Source organism: Peromyscus eremicus, chromosome 11 (assembly GCF_949786415.1).
Source record: "Peromyscus eremicus chromosome 11, PerEre_H2_v1, whole genome shotgun sequence".
In the NCBI taxonomy this organism is placed as follows: Eukaryota; Metazoa; Chordata; class Mammalia; order Rodentia; family Cricetidae; genus Peromyscus; species Peromyscus eremicus.
Window position 1 is genome coordinate 74,762,822 of NC_081427.1, and position 24,453 is coordinate 74,787,274.

The 24,453-nt window shown below is 41.9% G+C and overlaps 1 protein-coding gene across 1 annotated transcript in view; it reads left to right on the plus strand.

Annotated features, from left to right (window-relative positions):
* The window catches only part of Rhobtb3 (Rho related BTB domain containing 3), a 54,626-nt gene extending 35,033 nt beyond the window's left edge, over positions 1–19,593 (plus strand). Inside the window, exons 8-12 of the mRNA XM_059276310.1 lie at positions 2,958–3,078; positions 6,997–7,170; positions 10,708–10,874; positions 15,726–15,822; positions 19,398–19,593. Coding sequence (XP_059132293.1) covers positions 2,958–3,078; positions 6,997–7,170; positions 10,708–10,874; positions 15,726–15,822; positions 19,398–19,513 — 675 coding nt within the window. The 3' untranslated portion in view covers positions 19,514–19,593. The remainder of the gene's footprint in view (positions 1–2,957; positions 3,079–6,996; positions 7,171–10,707; positions 10,875–15,725; positions 15,823–19,397) is intronic.
* The last annotated feature ends 4,860 nt before the right edge of the window (positions 19,594–24,453 follow it).

A 24,453-nucleotide genomic window follows, 5' to 3' on the forward strand; every position in this document is an offset into this window, starting at 1 on the left:
GAACCTGTTCTCACACTGCAGAATTTTAACTCAAGTCCTGTGTGGACTTTTTAAAGAGTTCTGAGCAATATATTTAGCCAAATGGACAGTTGAGGAGTCTCTTGAGTACATATTCAAAATTACAAACTGGGTCCAAGGTTATAAAAACACTGATGTTGTATGACCATAAAACACCAGGGATTTAGATTATACAGAGTCTGTAAAGGTCTGATTTGTAAAACTTTAAGACAACAGTATTGCACAATTTAGCCAGTTTGTTCTTATTTCAGATTCTCTGATAAGCAAACTGGCTACAGTAGATAAAAAGGTAAGCTGAGTGCAATGCTTAGCGAAATATAGATTTTCTTTGAATAGAAGGCAAAATTCCTTTAGTTTTTTTTAACAGATGACTCAACTCTATGGCTTACATTAACATTTTAAAGTTAATAGTTGAAAGATGTAAACTGAATTAGTTTTTCATTTCTTCTCATTCTTACATTCATTTAGTGTGTGTTTACACACATGTACATGGTTGTATGTGCCAAAGAGTACATGTGGAGTTGAGAGGACAGTTTGTAGGAGTAGATTCTTCCTCCACTAGGTGGGTTCTCAGACAGCAAGGGTCTTTACCCAATGAGCCATTTCTCGGCCCCCACTTTCTTTTTTTTTTTGTGTGTGTGTTTTGAGGCAATGACTCATTATATAGTCCAGACTAACTTCAAACTCTTTTTAGCCCTGACTGATTTCAAACTCTGTGTAGCACAGACTAGCTTCAGACTTGTGGCTTTCTACCTTAGTTTCCTGGCGGTAGGATTGCATATATACAACCACACCTGCTTGTACTAGCTTTACATGAGGATTCTTAATTTTCTTTAGTTGAGGAAAAAATTTAACAGAGAAACACAGAATTAAGGGGTGAGATATTTTGTTTCAGTAACTCAATGTGGCAGGTATCCCCAGGGTGGCCAGCCTTACAGGAACTGGACACTTAATAGCTCTCTTTCAACCTAACTCAACTGAGTAATCCTTTAAAGAAGGATGCGCAAATGCCTGCATTCTGTTTATCAAGACTGTCTCATGAGTTAATTGATGAACCAGGGGAAAATGTCTCTCTCTCCATCTCTCTTCACACACACATACTTCATACATGGTTTATATCTCTGTAAGATTCACAATGTGCAGGTTCATAACCTTTATCTACATGGGATATGCAGAGTCTTGCTGGTGTTCTGAACCGTCTTTTCCTTGGGTCTGATTTGGCACTCGTTCCTTTGCGGTACCAAGGGTAACTAACATCAACTCAGCCAGATGATGGGAAGACTGGACTGTGTGATTCCATGACACTTACCTAATCCCTGCACAGGTGGGAGGACTCTTCCACCGTTCCACACTTTCTGTTTCTCTAGTGTGTCATATAACACTGCGTTGGCACTTGGGAGTGTGGATTTCAGTTCTGAATCTGCTGTTAATTATTACTACCGCTTTGAGCAATTCAGGCTTTTCTTTTAAACTGGGGCTAAAACAAGATACTTGAAGCACCTGCTAGCTCTCTAACTCTGGGATGGGTTTTGGCTGTCATTCTTTTACGAGTGCCAGTAACTTACATACTAAATACCTGTTCCTCCAGTGGGTGCTGTGGCGCAGCGCTGAGATCTCCAAGTGGAGGACCAGGATCTTTGTCTCTTATACTTCTGGATTTCATGCTGGAATGGGTTTTCTTTTTCCTTGTCAAGAAAATTGTATCATATTTCTCCTTCACAAAAGACTGGAAACTTCCCTTCAAAGTAGATTAGCACAGGTAGACAATTAGATATCACTTATTCTTATTGCCAGAGCTGGATGTGGGACTTCTTAAGGATAAAGCTTCCTGACTTCTCTAGCTGGCCAAGCATGGGAGTTCTCATGAGGATGAGATTGGAAATACAGCCACGGAACTGATAGAGTCATCAAGAATGAGCAAAAAGCCAGGTGGTGATGGCGCATGCCTTTAATCCCAACACTATGGGAGGCAGAGGCAGGTAGAGCTCTGTGAGTTTGAGACCAGCCTGGTCTGCAAAGCTAATTCTAGTCCCAGGACAGCCAGAACTACATCAAGAAACTCTGTCTAAAAAGATAGATAGATAGATAGATAGATAGATAGATAGATAGATAGATAGATAGATAGATAGATAGATAGATGATAGATAGATAGATAGATAAAATGAGTAAAAATAATTCAATAAGAGCCATAACTAGACCATTCCAAATGAGGGATTGCGGCCATAAAATTTAAGATTGCAGCTTACTTTGGGCAACTCTACTTGAAAATGCTGTTAAGACTTGTTTTATTTCATTGTAAAGAAAAATTAGAGAAATACAAAAGAAAAGGATGGAGGCAAGGAAAGGGAGCTGGCACTGGGCTTCTAGAAGTGGGATCAGGGGATGTCTGGATCAACTTCAGCAAATGAACAAGGTGCCGAAGCTGAGATGGACAAAGGCACTGTGAGAAGAGCCTGGCAGCTGGGCTAGGCAGATGTGCTGTGACAGGTCAGGTTGATGTGGGCGGAGTGTCTAGATCCAGGACCCCGGGTACTTTCTGCAGGTTCCTAGTCTCTGCTGTTCACACACAACAACAACAACAGATAACTAGCATTAGAAAACTGTATTCAGATGGAAATTCACCACTGTGATGTTTTTTTAAATGTTCATTCTTTGGGAGAAAATGATGACCTGCTAGGCTGTAAGAAGCCTCAGGTGATAAGGAAACATGGATAAACTTCCTGTTGCATCAGGATCCCGAGTCTCCCTGGCCACCACTTAGCCAGTTCCTGTACTGTGTGCCCAGCCACCAGCTGCTGCTCTCCGACAGCCAGCAGATGTAGAGCTTGAGGAAAAGTTTCCTTCAGAGGTGTGATCATAGGTGCCAGCATGAGGCAGTAGTGACTGTGTTGTCAAAGCAGACTGAACATCTCCCCTGCGCTTGTGTTTTCTCCTCATAGATCAATTGCCTGAGGAATTGCAAGACCTACCAAGCCAGAAAGCCTCTGTGGTTCTATAATACGTCACTCAAGTTTTTCCTTAATAAACCGATGCTTGCTGATGTTGTCTTCGAAATACAAGGTATGGCTCCGCTCATTCACATTCCTTGTACGGCTTCATTTCTTACTTGCTTCCCTCACATTCTAGTTCAGCTGTAAATGCCTGGGATGAAGAATTAGTGATCCCTGTTGCAGGACATAAAGTAATACCAGCTGAATTTTAAGAAAATCATTTTATAAACTAAAAAGGAATTTATATTTCCTTAAAGATAAACTTCATCTACTTTCTGGGATCCTCAGGGGATGGGATGATTTTTAATGTGTCATTTTGCATTTTCATTTGTATATTTCTTTAAGATTCTGTTTTTAATTCACCTGAAGCCAGCTGTCTTAAAAACACATTATCTCTTGCTTGGTTAATTCAGTTTTTAAAACAATTGACCTACACCAGGAACCCACAGTTATGGCTGGATGTGTCTCTCGAAGCACTGTGAGAATTCTCACCACCAGAGCAACTGAAGGCCACTTCTCATCTTTGTGGAAAGTAATGCTGCCTATTTTTAATAAAGATAAGCAGTCTTAGAAGCCCATTACTGATTACTTGCATGCTTAATTCTGTCACATTAATAGATTAAATGCATAATCTTAAAGATGAATCATCAGATACTTTCAATTATGCAAGGATAAAAGGAGTTGTTTGCAAATGAATTAAGTAGAACTTTAGGTGGGCCATTGTAAAGAGGGAGATATAATTTTAATTTGGGGGTAGAAATATGTGGCAGGTAGCATAGCATTTTGCCTTACCCAGAAAGATTCTCCTTATTTTTAATTTTGGTCATGTGTCAAGAAAACTAGTGAATTTTTTCCCAAGGCTCTATTGGCAGCACCATATGCAGTGTGAGCCTGGAACCTGAAAGTGTGGGACAGTAAGAGTGGCCCTGAGATACATTTAAAACATCATGGTAAGGGGAGGCACCAAACAGCCAGAGACTATCTCTAGCCTTCTCATCGGGTTAGAAGACCTCCTCCAGCTGGCTAACCAGACCCTGGCAATGGCACACTCACATTAATTGTCAAATTGAAAAGTCCAAAGTGTCTGTCCAAAGCCAGCTTCATGATACTCATTGTAGGTGGGAAAAGTTTTCTTAAAGGGCCAACCAGTGGTGATCACAGGATTAACTCCTAGGGGACTACTGTTGATAATGCATTTGTGGGAGGTGCATGGGTGTTTGTAAACCAGAGAAACGCCAGGGTAATAGGCTAAACAGCTTCATAGTCCAACTGAAGGCACTATATCCGTACATGTTAAATCTTTCTTGAGGTTAACAAGTGTCTGTTTTCTTTCTCTGAATGAAACCAAGCATCATTCCTAAATGTCACTGTTGAAATATGAAATAATAAAAAGGTGCAACAAATACATTTTATTTCAATACTCAGTCAAAAAGACCATTGATGACCTGTGTAGAGTGAGGAGAAATTGGCTCTGTAATTGTTTCAGTCTCGTTCTTTCTCTTATAAAAGTTTTCTGAAATCATAACACGAAATGGATATGACAGGACAAGATAGGCCTGGCATTTCCAAAGAACATATTTATCTTCTGACAAAAAAATCCTGTGTACCCTTAGACAATTCTTTACCAGCAGTCAATTGCCAGTTATTATGTAAATGCTGTGTTAGATTCATTTAGTGTTTGTGTAAATATACTGCTCAAAACAGGTAACTAGGAGCTGGAGAGATGGCCAGCAACAATAGCTCTGCTGTTCTTCAAGAGGACCCCGGTTTGGTCCCCAGCACCTATGACGACTGCTTGTAACTCTACTTTCAGAGGATCTGAAGCTGTCTCCTGTCCTCTTCAGGCACCCACACACACATCACACGCTGAATAAAACAAAACAACAACAACAGAAAACAGGTAGCTTAGTTGGATATTGTGTTACATTTTCAAAGCATAATTTTCATGACACCAAAACAGTTATTTAAAAGGTTGTGAGATCATGTTCCCTTAACTGAAAATATGGTGGCTTCCTGCACTAAATTCTGTCCTTCAAATGGATCTAAAAATCAGTTGGACATATCGTTCTGTGCCACAGCTGTGCCATGCCTGTAATTGCAGCTCACCAGAGCAAACACGGGCAGATTCTGGGGGCTTGTCTCTCGGGCAGAGTTCCAGGTCAGTGAGAGAGCCTGTTTCAAAAAAATAAGGTGGAAAAGAGATTGAAGAAGACATCCCGATGTCCACCTCTGGCTTCCATATGATTCATGTTTACCTGTGCACGCGTGGCTTCCATATGAGACATGTTTACCTGTACACACACACACACACACACACACACACACACACACACACAGACACACCATGCTTGAAGATACTGAAGCTGGTTTTACATTTCCAACATTATCCTGTAACATTATCAACAGAAAGCTCTGTTAAAATTTCAAGCCTTGCTTATGAAATCCACCCCTGTTTACTTTCCATTTGATATTTTTAGTCAGTCCTAATTCATCTACTTAAGGCAAATGATAGACCATCCAAGTGTGTTTAAGCTGTGCTCCTATTTTTCAAATGATTTTATATTTATCTTGAAATAGTTTAAATCCTAAAATTGTAAGTCGAATTGCAATGCCAATTTGAATTCCTTGTTAATTGGTCTCTACAAATATATCCATATATCCAGCATGCCTTAGTTATGGGAGCTGACCCTCTTGGTAGAGGGTCCTTTACTCTGGCTGGGAGGGTTGTGGCAAAGAAGGGAAGACACGGTGGACAGATGGTGTTTGTTGGTAGAAGTAGGATGCTCTCAAGCTGGTTCCTTGCTCCTGGTCGGGGTGTGCCTCGGTAAATCGCAGCGCCAACCCATGGGCTCCACTGGGAGTATCAGTGGTTGATCCATGAGCCTGAGGAAATATTGGCTTCAGGAAACATCTCTGAGTTTAGATGGACCTGTCTTCTTCCTAGGACAGGAAGTATTTTGCTTGGATTTTAGAGAGGTTGAAGAACCTAACAAATCGTGAGTGTTTTAGAGAAGAATAAACACTTGTGATAAATGTTACGAAATTGGGCAATATATGAGTAAATTATTGGGCAGAAAATAGTGGTTTGGCTCATGGCATTTCTTTCTGGAGGGGGGCAGCTTTGTGGTTCCCAATAGTCCTGGGATCCTCCATAACTAGAACTCCCACTCTGCCCTCCTCATCTCGGCATCTTCCATTTCAGTCACCATGGTAGTGGGTGGTCATCTGTGGAACTGAAGGCTGTTGTGTGGGTTCATGGTCTCCTTACATGGTAGAGATTATAGCAACTGTTTCAGCACCCTACGAGTTCCGTGCCACCCGCGACCCCATCTGGTGCTGTCTTTGTGCGGTGCAACTTTGTGCAGTTTGGAGAACTCAGCAGTCTCCCTAGAGAGTCAGTTTGGTGCGTTTCAGTGTCTGGTGTGAGCTCAAGGGCATCACAGTTCAAAGCCTGTCTCAGAGAAGGCGTCGCTTGTGTGCAACAAAGATGGCGTGACCTTGTCATCACCCTGCAAATGTTCCTAAGGTCTAGCCTGCGCACCTCCCCGTGAGGTTTGGACCACTTGTTTGCTTCTGCTGTTTCCATTTCTGGGGTGGGGAAGCCTGACCAAGACAGTTTTGAGTTTGGCCACAAAGGGCAATGGGGTTGTTTCCTGGGAGGCACAGGTGGCTGTATTTCAAGCCAACCAGGAGGGATGATTGCTTTGTTATAAAAACACATGGCAAAATTTGTATTTCAGTCCTTTGGTCTTCAGGAAATCTAAACTAACAGATGTTTGTCTGGTTTGTAAATTGTTGGGTTCAAAGGCAAGTCTTGAACTCTTCTGTATCTCAGCTGCTGCAAGAAGTCTCCGGAGCAGTGCCCATTGTCTCCCGGGTGTGGTTCTCCACCGCAGCCTGGCTTGTCCTGGTCAGTGGCACTCCAGGCAGAACACACGGGCAACTCTACAGCATTATCTTGATTTTGTTTACCTTTCTCACCTTTCAGGAACGACTGTGCCAGCCCACAGGGCCATCTTGGTGGCACGGTGTGAAGTGATGGCAGCCATGTTTAATGGCAATTACATGGAAGCCAAGAGTGTCCTGATTCCAGTTTATGGCGTTTCCAAAGAGACTTTCTTGTCGTTTTTAGAATACTTATACACGGACTCTTGTTGCCCAGGTATGCAGTGAGCGTGTCTCATGAGTCTCTCTTGCCACTCAATGGGTAGTTTGCTTTCTAACTGATCTGTTCTGTTTAAGGTCTGTCAGCTGATATCATGGCGTTTGCTAAGCAGTTTGGAGGTGATGTAGGGAGAGCATCGCATGTCCAGTTAGTTCAGATGGAAGAGCAGGGATCAGGAGCTCACAGTAACAGCAGGTTATTGATTGCCCTAGACATTCGAGAATCAAGGTACTTGGGGTACCTGTGGCTGCTCTAATTGCAGAGTTTGGGAGCACTACCTCTTAACGAGGAAAGGGCTGGACAGTAGCTTTCATGGTCCTCACATCTGGTTGAAATGTTTTTCAGGACATTTGATATTGTGAGACTGCTGTGGTCATCCAGATCTGAGGATGTGGGGTTTAAAGGCTGCTACTGACTTTCAAAGTCAGTCTCCCCTAAAATTGGCGTCTCTGAAAACTTTCCCTGGAGTGTTTAGGATCCTGGTGGACTATAGGATCGATTTCTAAATTCACTAACCAAAGGCTATCTTTGACCAGCACACGTTAATAATGTTAATAATAATTAATGATGTGTAGCAGATACATGTTAGAACAGATCTTGCAAGATTTTTGTAGACAACACAGTCCTTTCAACAGGGCACGAAAGCACTTGGAGTGTTTTATCCCATTCTGCCCCCAGATGGCGCCCTCCTCAAACACAGCTCGTGACCTGGCAGATGAGGCCTTGGTCACAAAAGCCGGCCAGCAACCCTACAGAAAGAAAAACAAAACATAGCTTTCAGACCATGCCTCCCTTTAGACTCACTGCTTTAATTTTTAGAATAGGCAATTTTCCTATGTTTGTTGTTTAAATAAATTTTGAATAAGTCATGAGTCCTCTATGAAAAGATATAGAGTTTCCAAAAGAGAAAATTACGTCTATAGTCAAATTGTCTGTCTCCCAGTTAGCTGTGTTTCGGAGCTGTTATGCCACTATTAATGAAGACTGGCTTGTTATTTTTGCTTGGTGAAGATGAAAGCATTGGCTGTTAGTGGAAATAAATATTATTTTCTCAATACTGGGAAATGTAGAAAATTAATAACAAATTTGATCACTAATTTTTTAAAATGCACCAGGCATGGTGGAACACACCTTTACTCCCAGCACTCTGGAGGCAGAGACAGATGAATTTCTGAGTTTGAGGCCAGCCTGATCTACATAGTGAGTTCAGGACAGCCAGGGCTACATAGAAAGACCCCATCTTGAAAACCCTAAATAAATAAATAAATAAATAAATAAATAAACAAACAAATATGTAAGTTATATGTTTATATATTAGCACTATTGTTTTAGTGATTGCATTAGATAGTAGCACACTCAATTTTTTTTTAATCCAGTTTCATTTTTCAATGTTTCAGTAAAAGATTTATTCATAATAAAAGTTATAAATTTGCTGTTCTTGCTTCGTTTCTGTTGCTGTGATAAAATACTCGACAGAAAGTAATCTATTTATTTTTGTTAACAGTTCCAGGTTGACAGTTCCAGGCTGAAGTCCATTGTTTCAGGAAAGTTAAGGCGGCAGGAGATTGGGCAGCTAATTGTATCACATCCATGGTCAAGAGCAGAGAGAAATAAGTGTATTCATCCCTTCTACTCAGCTCACTTTCCTACTCCAGTACAGTCCAGGACCCAAGTCTAGGGAGTGGTGTTGCCCACAGTGGGCAAGTCTTCCCACCTCAATGAAGGCCCTCAAGACTCCCACAGACGTGCTCCCAGGCCGACCTGATCTAGACAATCCCTGACTGGACTCTTCCCACATGATTCTAGGTTTTGTCCAGTTGACAGTTACAGCAGGGCAAGTGCTCTGCAGCTAAGCCATATGCACAACCCTAAACCTACCAAACTTGTCTGTGCGATTTCCAGATGGAGGAGAGGGAAAGTGGGCAGCCACTTGCTGCACAAGTATAAGAACTGTGTAACATCTCCAGGACAAAAACTGGGTAGGCATAGCAACCCTCCAATCTCAGCAGCGATTGGAGGGAGAGAGGGGGAATCCCCATAGCAATCTGTAGAGCAAGCTGGCTAGCCAGACTAAACTGTTAGAGACCCTGTCTCAATATATAAAGTGACAAGCAATGGAGGAAGACACTCAGCATTAACCCTGGGCCTCCACACACACGTACAAATAGATATCATGTGCGTGCACACACACAGATGCCATATGCATACACACACAGATACCATATGCATACACACACACACATGCCATATGCATGCCCACACAGATAACATATACATGCACACACAGATATCTATATATGCATGCACACACACAGATACCTATATATGCATGTACACTCACCATATACATGCACACACAGATACCATATGCATGCACACACACAGATACCTATGTATGCATGCACATTCACAGACACCATATACATGCACACACAGATACCATATGCGTGCACACACAGATGCCATATGCGTGCACACACAGATGCCATATGCACACACACACACACACACACACACACACACACACACATACTTAAAGTTCTAGGTTTTATGTTTATTTTGCCATAGTGAAAACAACACAATCAGCCTGGGGACTAAAGCAAAGAAAGAAGAGTTAGAGGTGCAGATGTGGCTCAGATGGTAGTGTGCTTGCCTTGCATACACCAAGTCCTGGATTTGATCCACAGCACAGTGTGTCGGGCATGATTGTACACACCCGTGATTTCAGCACTCAAGGATAGAGGCAGGAAGATCAGAAGTTGAAGGTCATTTTTAACTACATAAGGAGTTGAAGGCTAGCCTGTGCTACGTGAGACCCTCGAGTGGGGATAGGGATGGAGAAAGAGGAAACAATAAGATTTAGTGTAGCTAATAAAAAAAATTAGCCTTTAATACACACACTTGGGAGGCAGAGGCAGGCAGATTTCTTGGAGTTCAAGGCAAGCCTGGTCTACACAGTGAGTTCCAGCCCAGCCAGAGTTACACAGTAAGATCCTGTCTCAAAAAAAGAAAGAAAAATGTAATAGCTAGCTCTCTGTGTTAGTTAAGGGCAGTTTTTGGAATCCTGCTCTAGAGAGCTGGGGATGGGATTCTCTTTGGAGTATGAAAGCTTAAATGGATTATTTACAAAATGTGATTCTCTTTGGAGTATGAAAGCTTAAATGGATTATTTACAAAATGTAGTACAAGTTAGGAATGTGCTAATGGGACTCTTCCTAGGAATTCTAGCACACTGAAAGATAACTGTCCGCATGTTTTAGAGATGTGTGTGTGTGTGTGTGTGTGTGTGTGTGTGTGTGTGTGTGTGTGTGTTGATTGGGGGGTTTTGTTGTTGTTGTTGCTGCTGCTGTTGCTAGGCTGGAACTCACTGTGTAGATCAGACTTACTTCAGCCTCACAGAGCACCTGCCTCAGCCTCCCAAGTGCTGGAAGTAAAGTATGCCAGCTACACCCAGCCCATGCTGTGTGTGTTTTCTTTTCGTTCCTGAAAGCAGTGGTCTAATCAACCATCTTCTCTCACTTCCCTCCTCACCAGCTGGCATTTTCCAGGCCATGTGTCTCCTGATCTGTGCTGAGATGTACCAAGTCTCCAGACTGCAGCATATCTGTGAGCTGTTCATCATCACACAGTTGCAGAGCATGCCCAGCAGGGAGCTGGCCTCCATGAACCTTGACATTGTGGACCTGCTCAAAAAGGCCAAGGTGGTTGGCCCTGTGTGTGTGGGATTTGGGGTAGGGGTGAGGGTGAGGGTAGGTGGAGGGGCCTCTTTTGATTTAAAATATACATATAGTACTTGTTTTCTGTGTTTTAACAGCTGTGTCAAGACTATTATCCATTTTAAAGTTTGGCTAAAAGAGGCTACAGTTTCTTTGCACCAGTTTTTATGGGGAAGTAATTTTGAATTTCTAACTGGGTTAGAAATTATGTCTATGTTTTCAGTAATGGTCCTAATCCTAGTTACTTGCGTGTGGCTGTGCTGTGAATATTAGCGTTACAGGAAATAGAATTTTCTTCCCAAAAGAATCATCTCTTAGCATTACTGAAAGGAACTGGAAGGATTGTTCTGTATATTCCAAATGACGTAGTTACTGGAACCACGTACTTCCCTTGTTCGTTCATTTCCGGAGCATGTTTTCGAGTCTCAGTGGTAACATGGGTGAAGTTTGCTGGCGTGTCTTAGGAATCTAGTAAACTCTAAAGTGTAAGAGTGGGAGTCACTGCATTGGCTCCTGGCTCCTTCCATGCCCGGGACCTCTCTGTTAAGAATGGCACTGCTACAAATTCTAGTAAACACATGTAGTTTGCACAAGTCAGTTGTGAGAAACTGTGGTTGGAAAGACCAGAGAATATGGGGGCTGGAGAGATGCCTCAGTAGTTAAGAGAGCTTGCTGTTCTTGCAGAGAATCCAGATCAGTACCCAGCACCCACAGGATGACTCACAATCATCCATAGGCACAAATAAGGTATACATGCAGGTAAAACATTCATATATATGTATTTATGTGTGTGTACACATATATAAAAATTAATTTTTAAAGACCTTATAATATGGAAGAGGACAGGACTATAAATAAACTTGTATTGTGTATTGAAATTGTCCCTCAGACTTCCAGATAAGATTCTAGTCAAGGGGGAACCCACAGAGACAGCTGACCAGAGCTGTTAGGGAGCCTGCATGGGACTGACCTAGGCCCTCTGCATGTGTGTGACAGTTGTGTGGTTTGATCTGTTTGTAAGGGCCCTAGCAGTGAGATCAGGACCTGTCTCTGGCACTTAGCTGGCTTCTGGGAACCTATTCCCCATGCTGGATTACTTTGTCCAACCTGAATGCAGGGGGAAGAGCTTGGTCCTACCTCAACTTGATGCGCCATGCTGTGTTCAAGCCCGTGGGAGGCCTGCCCCTTTCTGAGTGGAGGTGGAGGAGGAATGGGTGGAGAGGGGGGTAGATGGGAGTTGGGGGAGGGGGACGGGGGGGGGAGAAAAGGGGGGGAACTGTGGTCAGTATGTAAAATGAATGAAAGAAAAAAAAAAAACCAATTCTAGTCAAAAGCCCAGCATGCACTCATTCCCAGCCTCTCACTCACGGGAGAAGGCTGGCTCTGATGGACCCTCCGCCTGTGTTATCGTCCATTTCCCCACTGTCGAAACTCCCGTGGCCTTAGCTCATCACAGATCTTACTGAATGTGCCTGAACTGAGCCTTCTGAGCCACCCCTCAGGTGACCCTTGGTCCATCACTCTAGAGTGGGACATCTGAAAATCATGTCTGGCTCCCAGCACGTCTCTTTCCCTGTCACGTTTGACATGCAGAGCTGACAAGAGCTTGGTGGTTTAGTCTTCATCCAAGCTGACCTGGAGCCACGTGCTGGAGCAAAAGCAGAACTCCTGACGGCTGAAAGCTGCCTCCAGGCTGAAGCAAATTCGTTAATCGTTGTAAATATTTCTGGGTAGAGAAGGAAATTTATCCAAAGCATGTGAGCATTTTTAACTTTCCATTTTGTACTTCATATCTGTCATAATCAAGTCTTACAATCAGATGTATTTAACATTATAGGTTAAAAACAAATTTTAAAAATCAAGTAACCCTTATCTTTTTCTGATATACTTATATCGACCTTGAACAAGTTTCCCTCTTGTTACATGTTTACATCCTGAATTTCTTTATTTTTATTTTACTTCCTTTATTTGGAAACAAGGTCTCACTTATCCCAGGCCAGCCCCAAACTTACTGTGTAGGGAAGGATGATCTTGAACGCCCAATCCTCCTGCCTCTACCTCTGGAGTAGTGGGATTCTGAGCATGTCCACCGCTGATTGTACAGTGCTGGAGATGGAGCCCAGGGCTTCCTGCTGCTAGGCAAACTCTGCTTGGTGTTAGTGGACTCTTTTCATACTCTACCAGCAAGCCTTTATGCTTTGGAGTCCGGGTGTGAGCAGCTGGGAGTGCATCCCATGTGGTCACTTCTTACTGGTTTAAGGCGCCTTCCACAGCTGCGCACGGGCTTGTGTCTCTATCAGCAAATTCTTCAGATTTGTCTCCCCAGTGCTAGTTTCTGACTTCTTAGTTTCCCTCTCAATTTAAAAAGTCTAACTTATCTACTCTAAGTTTTATTGTTTCTTTTCAAATTAAAAAAAATTATTTTATGTGTATGGCTGTTTTATCTGTATGTGTATCTGTATACCACATGTATGTATGGTGCTCACAGAGGCCAAAGACGGTTGCAGGTGCCCTGGTACTAGAGGTACAGAGGCTTCTAAGTGGCCGTGTGGGTGCTGGGAATCAAACTTGAGTCCTCTGCAAGAGCAACTACTGATCTTAACCACAACCATCTCTCCAACCCAGTTTCGTTTCTTAAGACCTTTTAAAAAATAATTTTTACTATCAAGTGTGTATGTGTATGTGTATGCGATGCGCGCACGCATGCCTCTGATCTTCATGTCATTAAGAGTGCTCTTGAAGGGGATTGTGGGAAACCCCTTCCTTCCCTCTTCATTTTCTTCCCAGGCATGAAGCAGACAGTTTTGCCCTGCCTGGAATGCTTGCCTTGTTCTGCTACTGCAGGGCCGAAGGAGAGAGGCTCACCAGTCATGGATGGAAACTTCTAGGGCTGTGAGCCAAACAAACCTTCTCTGTTTATAATTTGGTTGTCATAGGTGTTTAGTGTAGCAACAGAAAACAGAAACATACCATCTTCCTCTCAGAAGGTTTGAGATTGCTTGTTTGGTCAGAATTAGGTGTGTCCTCCCCGTTCTCTGTCTTCCGCAGGGTTAAGCTCCCCCAACCCAGTAGCTCTCCGAATCCCAATTTCCCATCTCTGTTGTCGTCTGTGCCACACCCCTGTGTCTTCTCTGCGTGAGCAGTTGCAGGGCCCCTCACTGCTGCGCCCCCCCCCTTGCTCTGTCCCTCCATGGATCCTGTTTCTTCGTCAAGGTGTTCTTCATCCCTTCTGTCACTACTGTACCAGAGATGCTTTTCTCAGCCTGGCTTCTTTGGGCTGAGGGGAGGGTTCTTTATCTCAGTTCTCACGGAAGCCCTGTCTAACCCACGAAGGTGCACTTACTCTCACATTCAATTAAATGTATACCCTTATTTATAATGTATATGGTAATACTTAGCTGCATTAGAGTATGAACTTTGTTTCTGAGGTTTTTTTTTTTTTGAGAGCTCCTGGGTATTTCTCCATATTTAATAGCTCTAGTTCAGCATTTGGTTTATTTTTCTATGCCTTTATCCTTTTTAAAGCCTTTGTCTTACATCCTTGACCTTTTTTCAGTTGAAACCCTTTATCAGAGGATAGCATATGTTGATTTGTTTTTTGAGACAGAGTCTCACTATATTCTTGCTTGGCCTGGAAATTTCTACGTAGACCAGGCTGTCCTTGAACTCAGAGACACCTTCCTGCCTCTGCTTCCTGAGTTCTGGGGCTCATGGCGTAGGCCACCATGCCAGCCAAAACCCTAATTTTATAATGAGGTACCTTCCATTTCTTGCCAAGATATTTTAATATGTGTTATATAATATATACAATAACTCAGGTCCTACATTTGAAACGTGTTTTCATAGCCAGCTTTTCCCCTCCTCTTTCCAAGCCATGACTCTGAGTCTGCACCCTGGGCTTCCTGTTCCGGGTTGTCCACTCTGGTCAGTTGTCTGGAGGCTTCCATTAACATAGCTACGGGCACTTACTCTATCCCCTGACATTTTATATAACTGACAACATGGATGGCCTTTGGAAGAAACTATGTTAAATGAAGTATAATAAAGAAGAACGTATTGTGTGATTTCCTCTTATATTGAGTACCTACTGTAGTCAGATTTCTAGTGACAGAAAGTAAAACAGTACAACCAAGGCCCTCAGGAGTTAAAGGGAGTTATTTGCATTAAACAAATGTAAGTTTTATTTTGGATGATGGAGTCTCATCTGGAAATGATGATGGTACTGTTTGCACAGACATACGAATGTACTATGTGCCACTAAACTGTCCACATAATACAGTAAGTCTAAGTATCTACTGCAAGGGCAGTAACAGAGAACTCTACCAAAGTCACCCACAATCAAACCACTATAATCCAGACTGATGGTTGGCTAGAGCAGTGCAGGTGTGGGTTGACCCCGGGAGAGTATCTTATCAGCCAGATTGCTCTCCGAACTCAGAAGGAGAAGAATGATACAGAAAATCCAGCTCTGTGTAGCAATGATCTTAAGAGCAAATGCTCAGTTCTGACTGAGATGTGAATGTGGTTCCTGATGACTAGACCCTGTATGAAAAGTTCACATTGGAGCACTAAGAACCTCAGTGTTCATTGGTTACCGGCGCAGCCCTGCTGCTCTGGCACACTGTCTGGTTTCCGGTGAGTTGGCTGTTTTGCTGGACGAGCTAACCTTATCAGTATTTGTTAATAGTGCTCCAGTCTCCTCTTGTGGCCACAGTTACCAGACACGGCAGCACTTGCAGGCACGTACCCGTGGGTGTGGACTCCGATCTCTCCTGACCGTGGCTGCAGTCTGGTCAGGACAGGTGTATAACTTACCTCCTTCCATTTTCTTTGCAGTTCCACCACTCCGACTGCCTTTCAACGTGGCTGCTTCATTTCATTGCCGCCAACTACCTCATATTCAGCCCAAAGCCCGAATTTCAGGACCTTTCAGGTAGACTGCTGATTTCTGTTTGGAAAAGAAGATGTTATGGCCTTTGTTTGAGGTTTGAGATATAATTACTAAGAAACCGTTGCTGCTCTGACATGAAAACATAAATGTAATGTTATACATGTCCTTTCAATTCTGCTGTGTAATTGACGACTCTTTCACATACAATCACCTGTGTTGCATAACCAGTCTGACCTGTGTTACACAAGAAGTTTCTAATGATTATTTTATAGTACCCATTCATTTTTAATTGTTTTTTTATGGTAGGAGAGTTAGGGTGATAAAGAGTGTCCTTAGGTGCCCCTTGGCTATGATAAATGAGACCTTAGTTTTAGCTACTTAAATCAACATGTTTATTTTTTTTTCTTCTCATAGAAATAGAAATAGTTTATTATTTACAATATGTCATCTTTAATGCTTAGAGAATCTGTATGTACATATCTACATAGGAACTTTTGAATAACAGTTTTTTTATTGACCAAATATTTATGTATCTTGCCAATTGGAAGTAATTAGACTATAATTTTAGAGGTAAATGATAAGGATTAAAATGAGTCAGCCAGGCATAATAATGCAAGCTTTTGATCCCCGCACTTGGAAGTAGAGGCAATAGGATCCTGGTTCAAGACCAGTCTTAACTCCATAGCGAACAGGTTGAGATTCCTGCACCTGCCTAGTAGGAAAGGAAACAAAGGTGGAGAGTTTGTCAGAGTGGGCGGTCAGACAGACAGCGTTGGTGCGGAAGGAAAATGGGTAATGGACAAGGACCTGGAGGAATGCCTAGTCAAGGACAGGGAGAACTCCTCGGAGGTGTCTGAGGGTCTTTTGGGTGGCACAGAGAGAGTAGGGGGGAAAGGGGTAAGTGCAGGGTGGTTGAACCTGAGAACAGAGAATCGAAAGGCTGAATCTACAGCTCTTAGGCGCCTCTCTGTCTTGTCTGTATCATGTCTTAGTGCTAATGTACAAGACATAAAGACGCTCTTGGCCTCTTGGCCTCATTCTGCTCCACATATTGACTTGGAAACATGGAATCCAGGATTCTTACAGTTGGCTTTTGACAGATTCAGCCAGTTAACAATGTGCCTATTGTTAGCCTGTCCCCTAGCATGGCACTCAGCCGTTAAAACAGTAGGATAATATAATCAAAGCAAAGCCAATGGCACGTATCATTCACTCTACATTTTGCAAGAAAAAAAAAACTGGGCTTATTTCATAAAGAGAAGGTGTGCTCTGCTTGCTCCAGGTACAAAGAGCATTAGGCTGTCTCCTTACGACATTAATTGAGCTGCATTTTGACCCTAGAGTTACTGTGACTGTCACCTTAGGTCACCACCATTGTAAAAGAAAAAGATTATTTTCTCTCCACTCATGTGGACGTATGAGCTACCTGGAGTATAATTACAGCCATGGGAGAAAGACTGTGTAATTTCTGTTATTAGTGTTATTAGCCCTTACTTATACAGTTGCCTATAAAATATGCAGTGCCCAGTGGCCAGTCAGAGGTGCAGGGTGTCCTCTGAGAAGCCGTATACGACACAAGTGCTGTGGCAGGGATCAGTCTTGCCCTTGGGTGGGAACTGAGAGTTCATATCTTTGGTACCTGTGGTATGGTTCTCCCTAGCAGAGGAAAAAGTCCTCTGGGTAACAGAGCATTATGAAAGACACTAAATCAGTAGTTATGAACTGGCAACTCTGACTCCAGTCAGGTCTACCAGGGTTGATTTTTTTCAACCACCATATAAAATTGTGTTTTTATATAGTACTTCCATTTAAAATCTCCAGGGGAAAATCTGAAAGATTTGGATACCCTGGGTCTATTTTTCTCCTGGGAAAGCCTGGAGCTAGGTAGTGGCTGCCCAAAGGGGACATGTGCTGCCCACCAAAGGGGACATGTCCTCTCCAAAGGGCTGGAGTCTTCTCTCCTTTCGGTGGTGATTTTATACCCAGCCCCCTTCCCATCTGCTTAGGGTTGGGAAGTTTCTGTCATGTCCCTTACAGCTTCCTTGTGGAATGGTCTTTGTCAGCTGTAGACACTCCGATTGTCACTAGAATTCTACCAATTGTCTCTTGACAACACTCTTTTTCTTAGTGTTCATTTTTGTTTTTCTCTTCTTAAAAATGGGGTATGTGCATCTTGGGTTGGCTTATGTTCTGCTTTCTAGCCAAGGTTTGAACTCCTAACCTCCTGGCCTCTGCCTCCCAAGTGCCTGGTGAATTTTTTCTTCTGTAAAGTTATTTAGAAATCAGAAAGTGAGGATGGAAAACTCTCATGTCATGGCAAGCCTTCCAACCCAGCTAAGTAGCTCATTCCACCTTAGATTTGTACACACTAGATTCTTAAGAAGACATATAGCAACACATAGGAAAATTTGACCCTTGGTGTTTGTGGATTCCTTTTTCTCACAGCTGGTTTAATTTAGCTAAGTATTGTGTTATGTTTTATGGAACAATTGTTTGGTTCCTGGCCGCCAGAGCTCATCTGCTGTCGCTTTTTTCTGGAGTTCTGTATTTTTTTTCTTTTGAGACAGGATCTCACTCTGTAGCCCTGGATGTCCTGGAATCCACTGTGTTGGCCAGGCTGGCCTCAAAGTCACAAAAATCCGCCTGCCTCTACCCCCAAGTGCTGGGATTAAAGTTGTAGACCACCACATGCAGTTTGGAGTTGTCTTTAAAAAGTCATCTTAGCTTCCTTATGAAACAGAGAGAACTGACTTCCCTGAGCAGGTGGCTTTTCTACTGTCATTTAGATCCTGTAACTAGGACCTTGTTAACCCACATGCCCGTGAAGTTAAACAGCAGGTGGTGAAATCAAACTGAGTAGAATGAAATGCAAATGCATACAGAAGGGGAGGATCCCCAAACCCTTAAATGTTTAAAGTACTAGGTGTGTCAGAGGCAGGATGAAGCCTGGGGCCTCAACAGTGGAATTCGTAAATGTTGACTAAAGAGCTTTGGTAGGCCTCCCTCCCATCGGTGGAGATAACCTTTACAGAAAATGGGAAGCTAGAAAACCCAAACCCAACGAGTCATCGATTGTAGACTCTGGGAGTAGCTAGCTTGGGGTGAGAAGCTGGACTGGAACACAGGTTTCTATGAAAGTGGATGCAGAGTGCACAGTGTGCAGGGAGGCTAGAGGAACAAGCCTGAAGACCAAGAACTTACAGTATGGCAGACTCTGGAGCACAGGCAATAACATTGGGAATGAATAGATTAGCTAGTTGACTGTGAGTGGATAGGAAGTAGAGTTAGGAATACTTTATAGAGTTTGAAAGGTCAAGTTATCCACAAGGAAAAAATGAATTTCTTATCTCCAGTAAAAACAAAAGTTGTATTGAAGTAGAAAAGGAAAGCAGTCAAATACTACTTTGTGGGACAGTGCATGTCATCACAAATTGTATTCTAGTAAAAATCCTGATGGCTTCTTTTACCCAGATTCTAAGTGATTCTTGAAGGCTGTGGGAAGGATGGGGGATATAGCAGACTGAGCTCCTCTGTAACATAGCAACCAATTGTTTGTATTTCATCTTGACAAAAAAATAAAGTATATGCAATTAACTTGTTTCCCCTTAAAATTTTAGTGGAAGAACGAAGTTTTGTTGAAAAGCACAGATGGCCATCAAACATGTACTTGAAGCAGCTGGCGGAGTACAGGAAGTATATCCACTCCCGGAAATGTCGCTGTTTAGTCATGTGACCTGAGCTTTTGTATACATACACTTTTTATTATTATGAAGAATGGGTAACTCTGGGTTCCAGTAAAATCTTACAACTAAATCAGTATGGTATTTTTAAAAAATCACCATATAGCTTCCTATTAGCTATCTTTGGAGAACTGTGGTTCTTAAAAGGGAGCACAGTCTACAGACTTGAATGCTTCACCTAGAATATAAAACTGTCGGACAGTGGCTTCTCCTACAGGTTGTCCCATCACTTTAATAACACTAAGACCTATCCTAGCTAAGAGGTGTTTAATTTTAAAAAGATCATCTAGGATAAATACAAAAATTTCATCATGTCTGACTGATTGCTCTCCTAAAAGAAGGGCTGTTTACAAGCCACGTGTGACTGTGGAATTCCGGGGAGTGCTAACCAGTGTAGCATGAAGTTGTAGGAATAGAAATTTGCCATATAACAGTCACATAACAGTTGGCTGCAGTTTTAAGAGTCTTTAAATGAATATAATGAAGAACAGCTGCCCCATCTGGACCATCTAACCACATCTGCCTGTCAATCAGCCACAAACCTAATCAGTGTAACCCTCTGGATTCTACAGGCTCCCACCTTAGAAAGGTGGCTTAGTGCTCTGCAAGTGTAGTTGTTAAGTTCCTAAAAATGTTTGAAGAAGGGCCCCATGTTTTCACTTTGCACTGGCTCCCTGAAATTATGTGTATTTCCTATGGGGAAAATGCTATCTCTTTTTTTTTTTTTTTTTTTTTTTTTTCAGACAGTTTCTCTGTGTAACAGCCTTGACTGTCCTGGAACTTGCTTTGCAGACTAGGCTGGCCTCAAACCTACAGAAATCTGCCTGCCTCTGCCTCCAGAGTGCTGGGATTAAAGGTGTGTGCCACCACACCTGGCTGAAAATGCTTTTTTCTTATTTAAACCTCACTCCAAAGAGTGAAAAGCAGAAGAGTCTCTGATACCAGGAGAGCAGAGTGGAGGTTCCCACCTTTGGGGAAGCTTGTACTGCCTAGCACCTCTACAGTGACCACTCCTGGCAGTAAGAAATGCTTTTGGTTGGCTTTGGGACACTAGCTCACTTCTGGCTCTATCCCAGAAGAGCAGGTACTTTCTTGATCAATACGTAAAGCCAGGAAGTTGATAAGAGTGAGTGAGTAGCCTGACTATAATACACAGTTATAAAGATAATCACAGGAAAAGATGCCTAATAGAAACTTTGTTACAAAAGCTTAAGAATTCTTTCTTTTAACTGTATCTGTTAAGATTAGGATAGCAGTGGCTTGAATTGAGTACTTTCCAAGGCCTGAAAGGCCATCTGGTATGAATTAGCAAAGCCACCTAGGAAGGTAAAAGAAAGGATGCAAATCAAAGACCTGCTAAATATAGAGACAGTGTCGCTCAGATGGCCAAGTTAGTTCTCCCATATCACATGTTTGCAGAAATGATTCTGTAAGTTGCGCAAAAGCTTGGGCATGGAAAAATGGATTACTATTTAGTGCTAACACCATAGCATCTGTAATTTAGTACTGGGATATATTTTTCTAATTTTCAGTGATTTTAATATGCATATTTTCCCCAGCTTTTCAAAAGTTTGATTCAACTGTCTTATCCTGTAGTGTTAGGATTGCATACAGAAAGCCCTTTTATGCATACCAATACTGTCAAAATAAAGGGGAAATAATTCCTATAGCTAGAATCCGAAGAAAGCTCATTTTAATTGTGCTGTGCCAATTAAGATTACTGGAATGCATTTTGGTTTTTGTGTTTGAATCACTTGAGTTGCACAACTATTGGCAAATCTCATTTGGTGGCTTAGCGTTGTAAAGAACACATTAGTGTAGATACCTACAAGTTCCTTTGCGATTTTAGATCCAGTGGTAGCCTTTTGATACTTGAAAGCATATGCTCATCATCTATGCTAATCACAGCATTTAAAATTCTAAAATTTTAGGATATTGAAAAATAGGAGTTGAAAAACAAAGAATTTTCTTGGAAATACTATTTTAACATTTAAATAGATCATAACTAGTTCCTCTAGGGTGTTTCTCATGAGTGGGAGTTGACTTTGGAAATGGGTGGTCTCGAGTGTTTATTCTGGAATTTTTTCACTAACCTGTGCGAGTGGCTGGGGCAGCCATGTTTCAGAATATAAATGAGTTCTTAAGCACATTTGAATACAGATCCTTCAGTACTATTGAATTCACTCAATTGGAAGTGATGAGAAATTTCAAATACTTAAAATGATCATGGCTAAATTAGTGCTGGTTTTGAGGGTTCTTTTCCAATCAAAGGATTATTTCTAGATGGCTATATGCTTTGTTGCACAATTTCTGCTTCCATATATTTACCAAGCATTAGTGAGAGAGGACAATGTGTAGTAGAACTAAGACCCTCGTTCAGGGCCAGGTTTGCATCCTACGTGCGTTCTTTGTGTGCTGCTGGCTACTTCCTCCTTGTCCTGCTACAGGGGTCTGGATTTCTAACAGACAGCACTGGCATGGTGACCGAAGCCCACCCCTGTGCCAGCCGTGCTGCGGCTTCATACTGCATACTAGAAGACCGAGGAATCAGATGAGTTTGACTTCCAAGATGGCCAAACATGTCAACTGTAATTTTACAGATGACACTACACTGACACAGCAAATTAGGTTTAAAATGTCTTCAAAAATTACTTTATTTTATTTAAAACATCTGTTTAATTCAACTTTTAATCAGATTTTTCAAAGGGTATGTATGTATTTTAATATAGCCTGACCTGAATTTATATGTTTTTAGCTTTAGTATTTAATGTTTTATAACAAATAAACCATTTTTAAAAAAACAAATTTAATGAAGTTTTCTGTAGTTATTTCTACTTTGAGTATTGAATTGCTGAAGTGATTTGGAGAATGTTTAATTTCTCAAGCACAATTATGTTTTATAAACAATTCCCATTGTGTATAAAATCCTGAGCATGGCTAGTGTTATAGATGACTCGTAGATGTGAAATGATGTAAGAAGATCACACCAACTTTCACATCTGCTTAAAGGATAAAATAACCTCCTAGCAAGGTAACTACCTCTATCCAGAAAAGCATTCTCATAATTATTTAACACAGAACCTGCAGGTTGGAATGTTGGCTGGGCCCAAGAGTTTATGATCTGGAGAGCTGTGTAGTAAAGGAATAAGAATTTGCAGCTTCCTAGCCTGACCTGAATTTATATGTTTTTAGCTTTAGTATTTAATGAAGTTTTCTGTAGTTATTTCTACTTTGAGTATTGAATTGCAGAACCAGATAGAGGAAAGAGTAGCAGCCAAGGGCTTGTTGTGTGCCATGTGTTGAAGCCCCTCCGCAGAAGAACTGCCTGTAAAGCCTGCTCAGTTCACCAAGGGCTCCCTAGTACCTATGAAATTGTACTCCTAACAGAAATTTGATCTAGGAACTCAGCTTCCTGCAAGGTCTCCTTTGGCCCATAGAAGAACTAGGTACACACATTCCCAGCAAGGGCTTTGGTCAGCCAGGCCTGCCTTATCTGCCTGAAAATCCTCTCAAGCAAAAACTGTGTCCCGTCTTGATACCTTGGCCTGTTCATTCCGATTATCTGTACACTTCTTACCATGTACTCTTTCTGTGCCTTGGGTTAGGCTCCCTAATGCAAAATCTTGTCATAGCCAAGACAACTCAATTTAAACAGCACTTTTGCCTTCTGTGACTCTCTCCTATTACCTCCTGGAGGACTACCCTCCTGGCAGCTCAGGGCTCACAGGGAAATCCACACCAATGGTACAAACGTTTTTATCTGAGGGCGTTGGAAAAAAGACACTCACACACTCTCTTGATGGTTTCCTTCTTTATTATCTTCTGTTCGTCCATATTCTTTCTGTGTTCTTTCTACTGTATACTTTTCCTCTACAGCTTACATACCACAACAAAATCTTTCAGGCAATGCAGGAATGTGGTTACATTCCATTTTTCAAGTGAATGATTACAATGAATACAGATAAAAACATGTTTTTTCATCTTCCTTACATGACTAAACATTTTACGTATTACAGGTGAAAAATAAATTATCTTAAGAACCCACATACATTCATACCCAAGCAACTTGTTGTAGATTAACCATGTGGGCAAGCAGGATATTTTTTCAGTCAGGTCTTCTACTGGCTGGCTGCAGTTGTGCAGTTACAAAGAAAGGGCCAATCACTTTATTACTTATCCTGAATGGTAATCTTATAAGGAATCACAAACCTAAATTTTTAATGTATGAAAAAGAATTAGTCAGCTCTACTTTAAATCTTTGGGGTATGTACCCACTCATCAATATTTTTTATATCAGGAGATTGAGGGCAAAAATGGGTACAAGAAATTAATCATCTTTGGTCATCAACCAATCCTAGCAAGAAAAGTGTGTCAGCTAGTAATAATTGGGCTGCTTTGTTCCTGTTACCTGACCTTAAAGAGTTCCACATTCAACTCTTTCTATGTACCTTTCTAAACTTTAGATTATCTTCTTGGGTATTTCACTTCAAGGTCTTTGACGAAAACATCTTAGTCTATTATTTTCAAAGCTTTGTTTCAGCTGTAATGCACTCTGAAACCTGTGAAACACATCTCCCAACATTAAAGTTAAATGAATGTAAGCTAGCTGGGCTAACTGGAACTCAGTTATTTTTCATAATCATTAACCTAACCCACAGTCTATATGGCTCCTCAATAGAAACTCATGTGTTGTAGCAGTTTGACACTTCCTTGTTTATATTTTTAATCAAAATTATTTAAACTAACATTATTATCATTTAGACAGTACAGCTTAGGAAGAGATCTTCATAATAATCCACACAGGTAAAAATGCCCAGTAGAACTGGATGTTTCCATGAGATGAACACACTACACTGCAGGCAGCGGGGGGTGGGGGGGTGGGGGGTGGGAGTGGGGGCTGGGGGGGTGGGGGTGGGGGTGGGGGTGGGGGGTG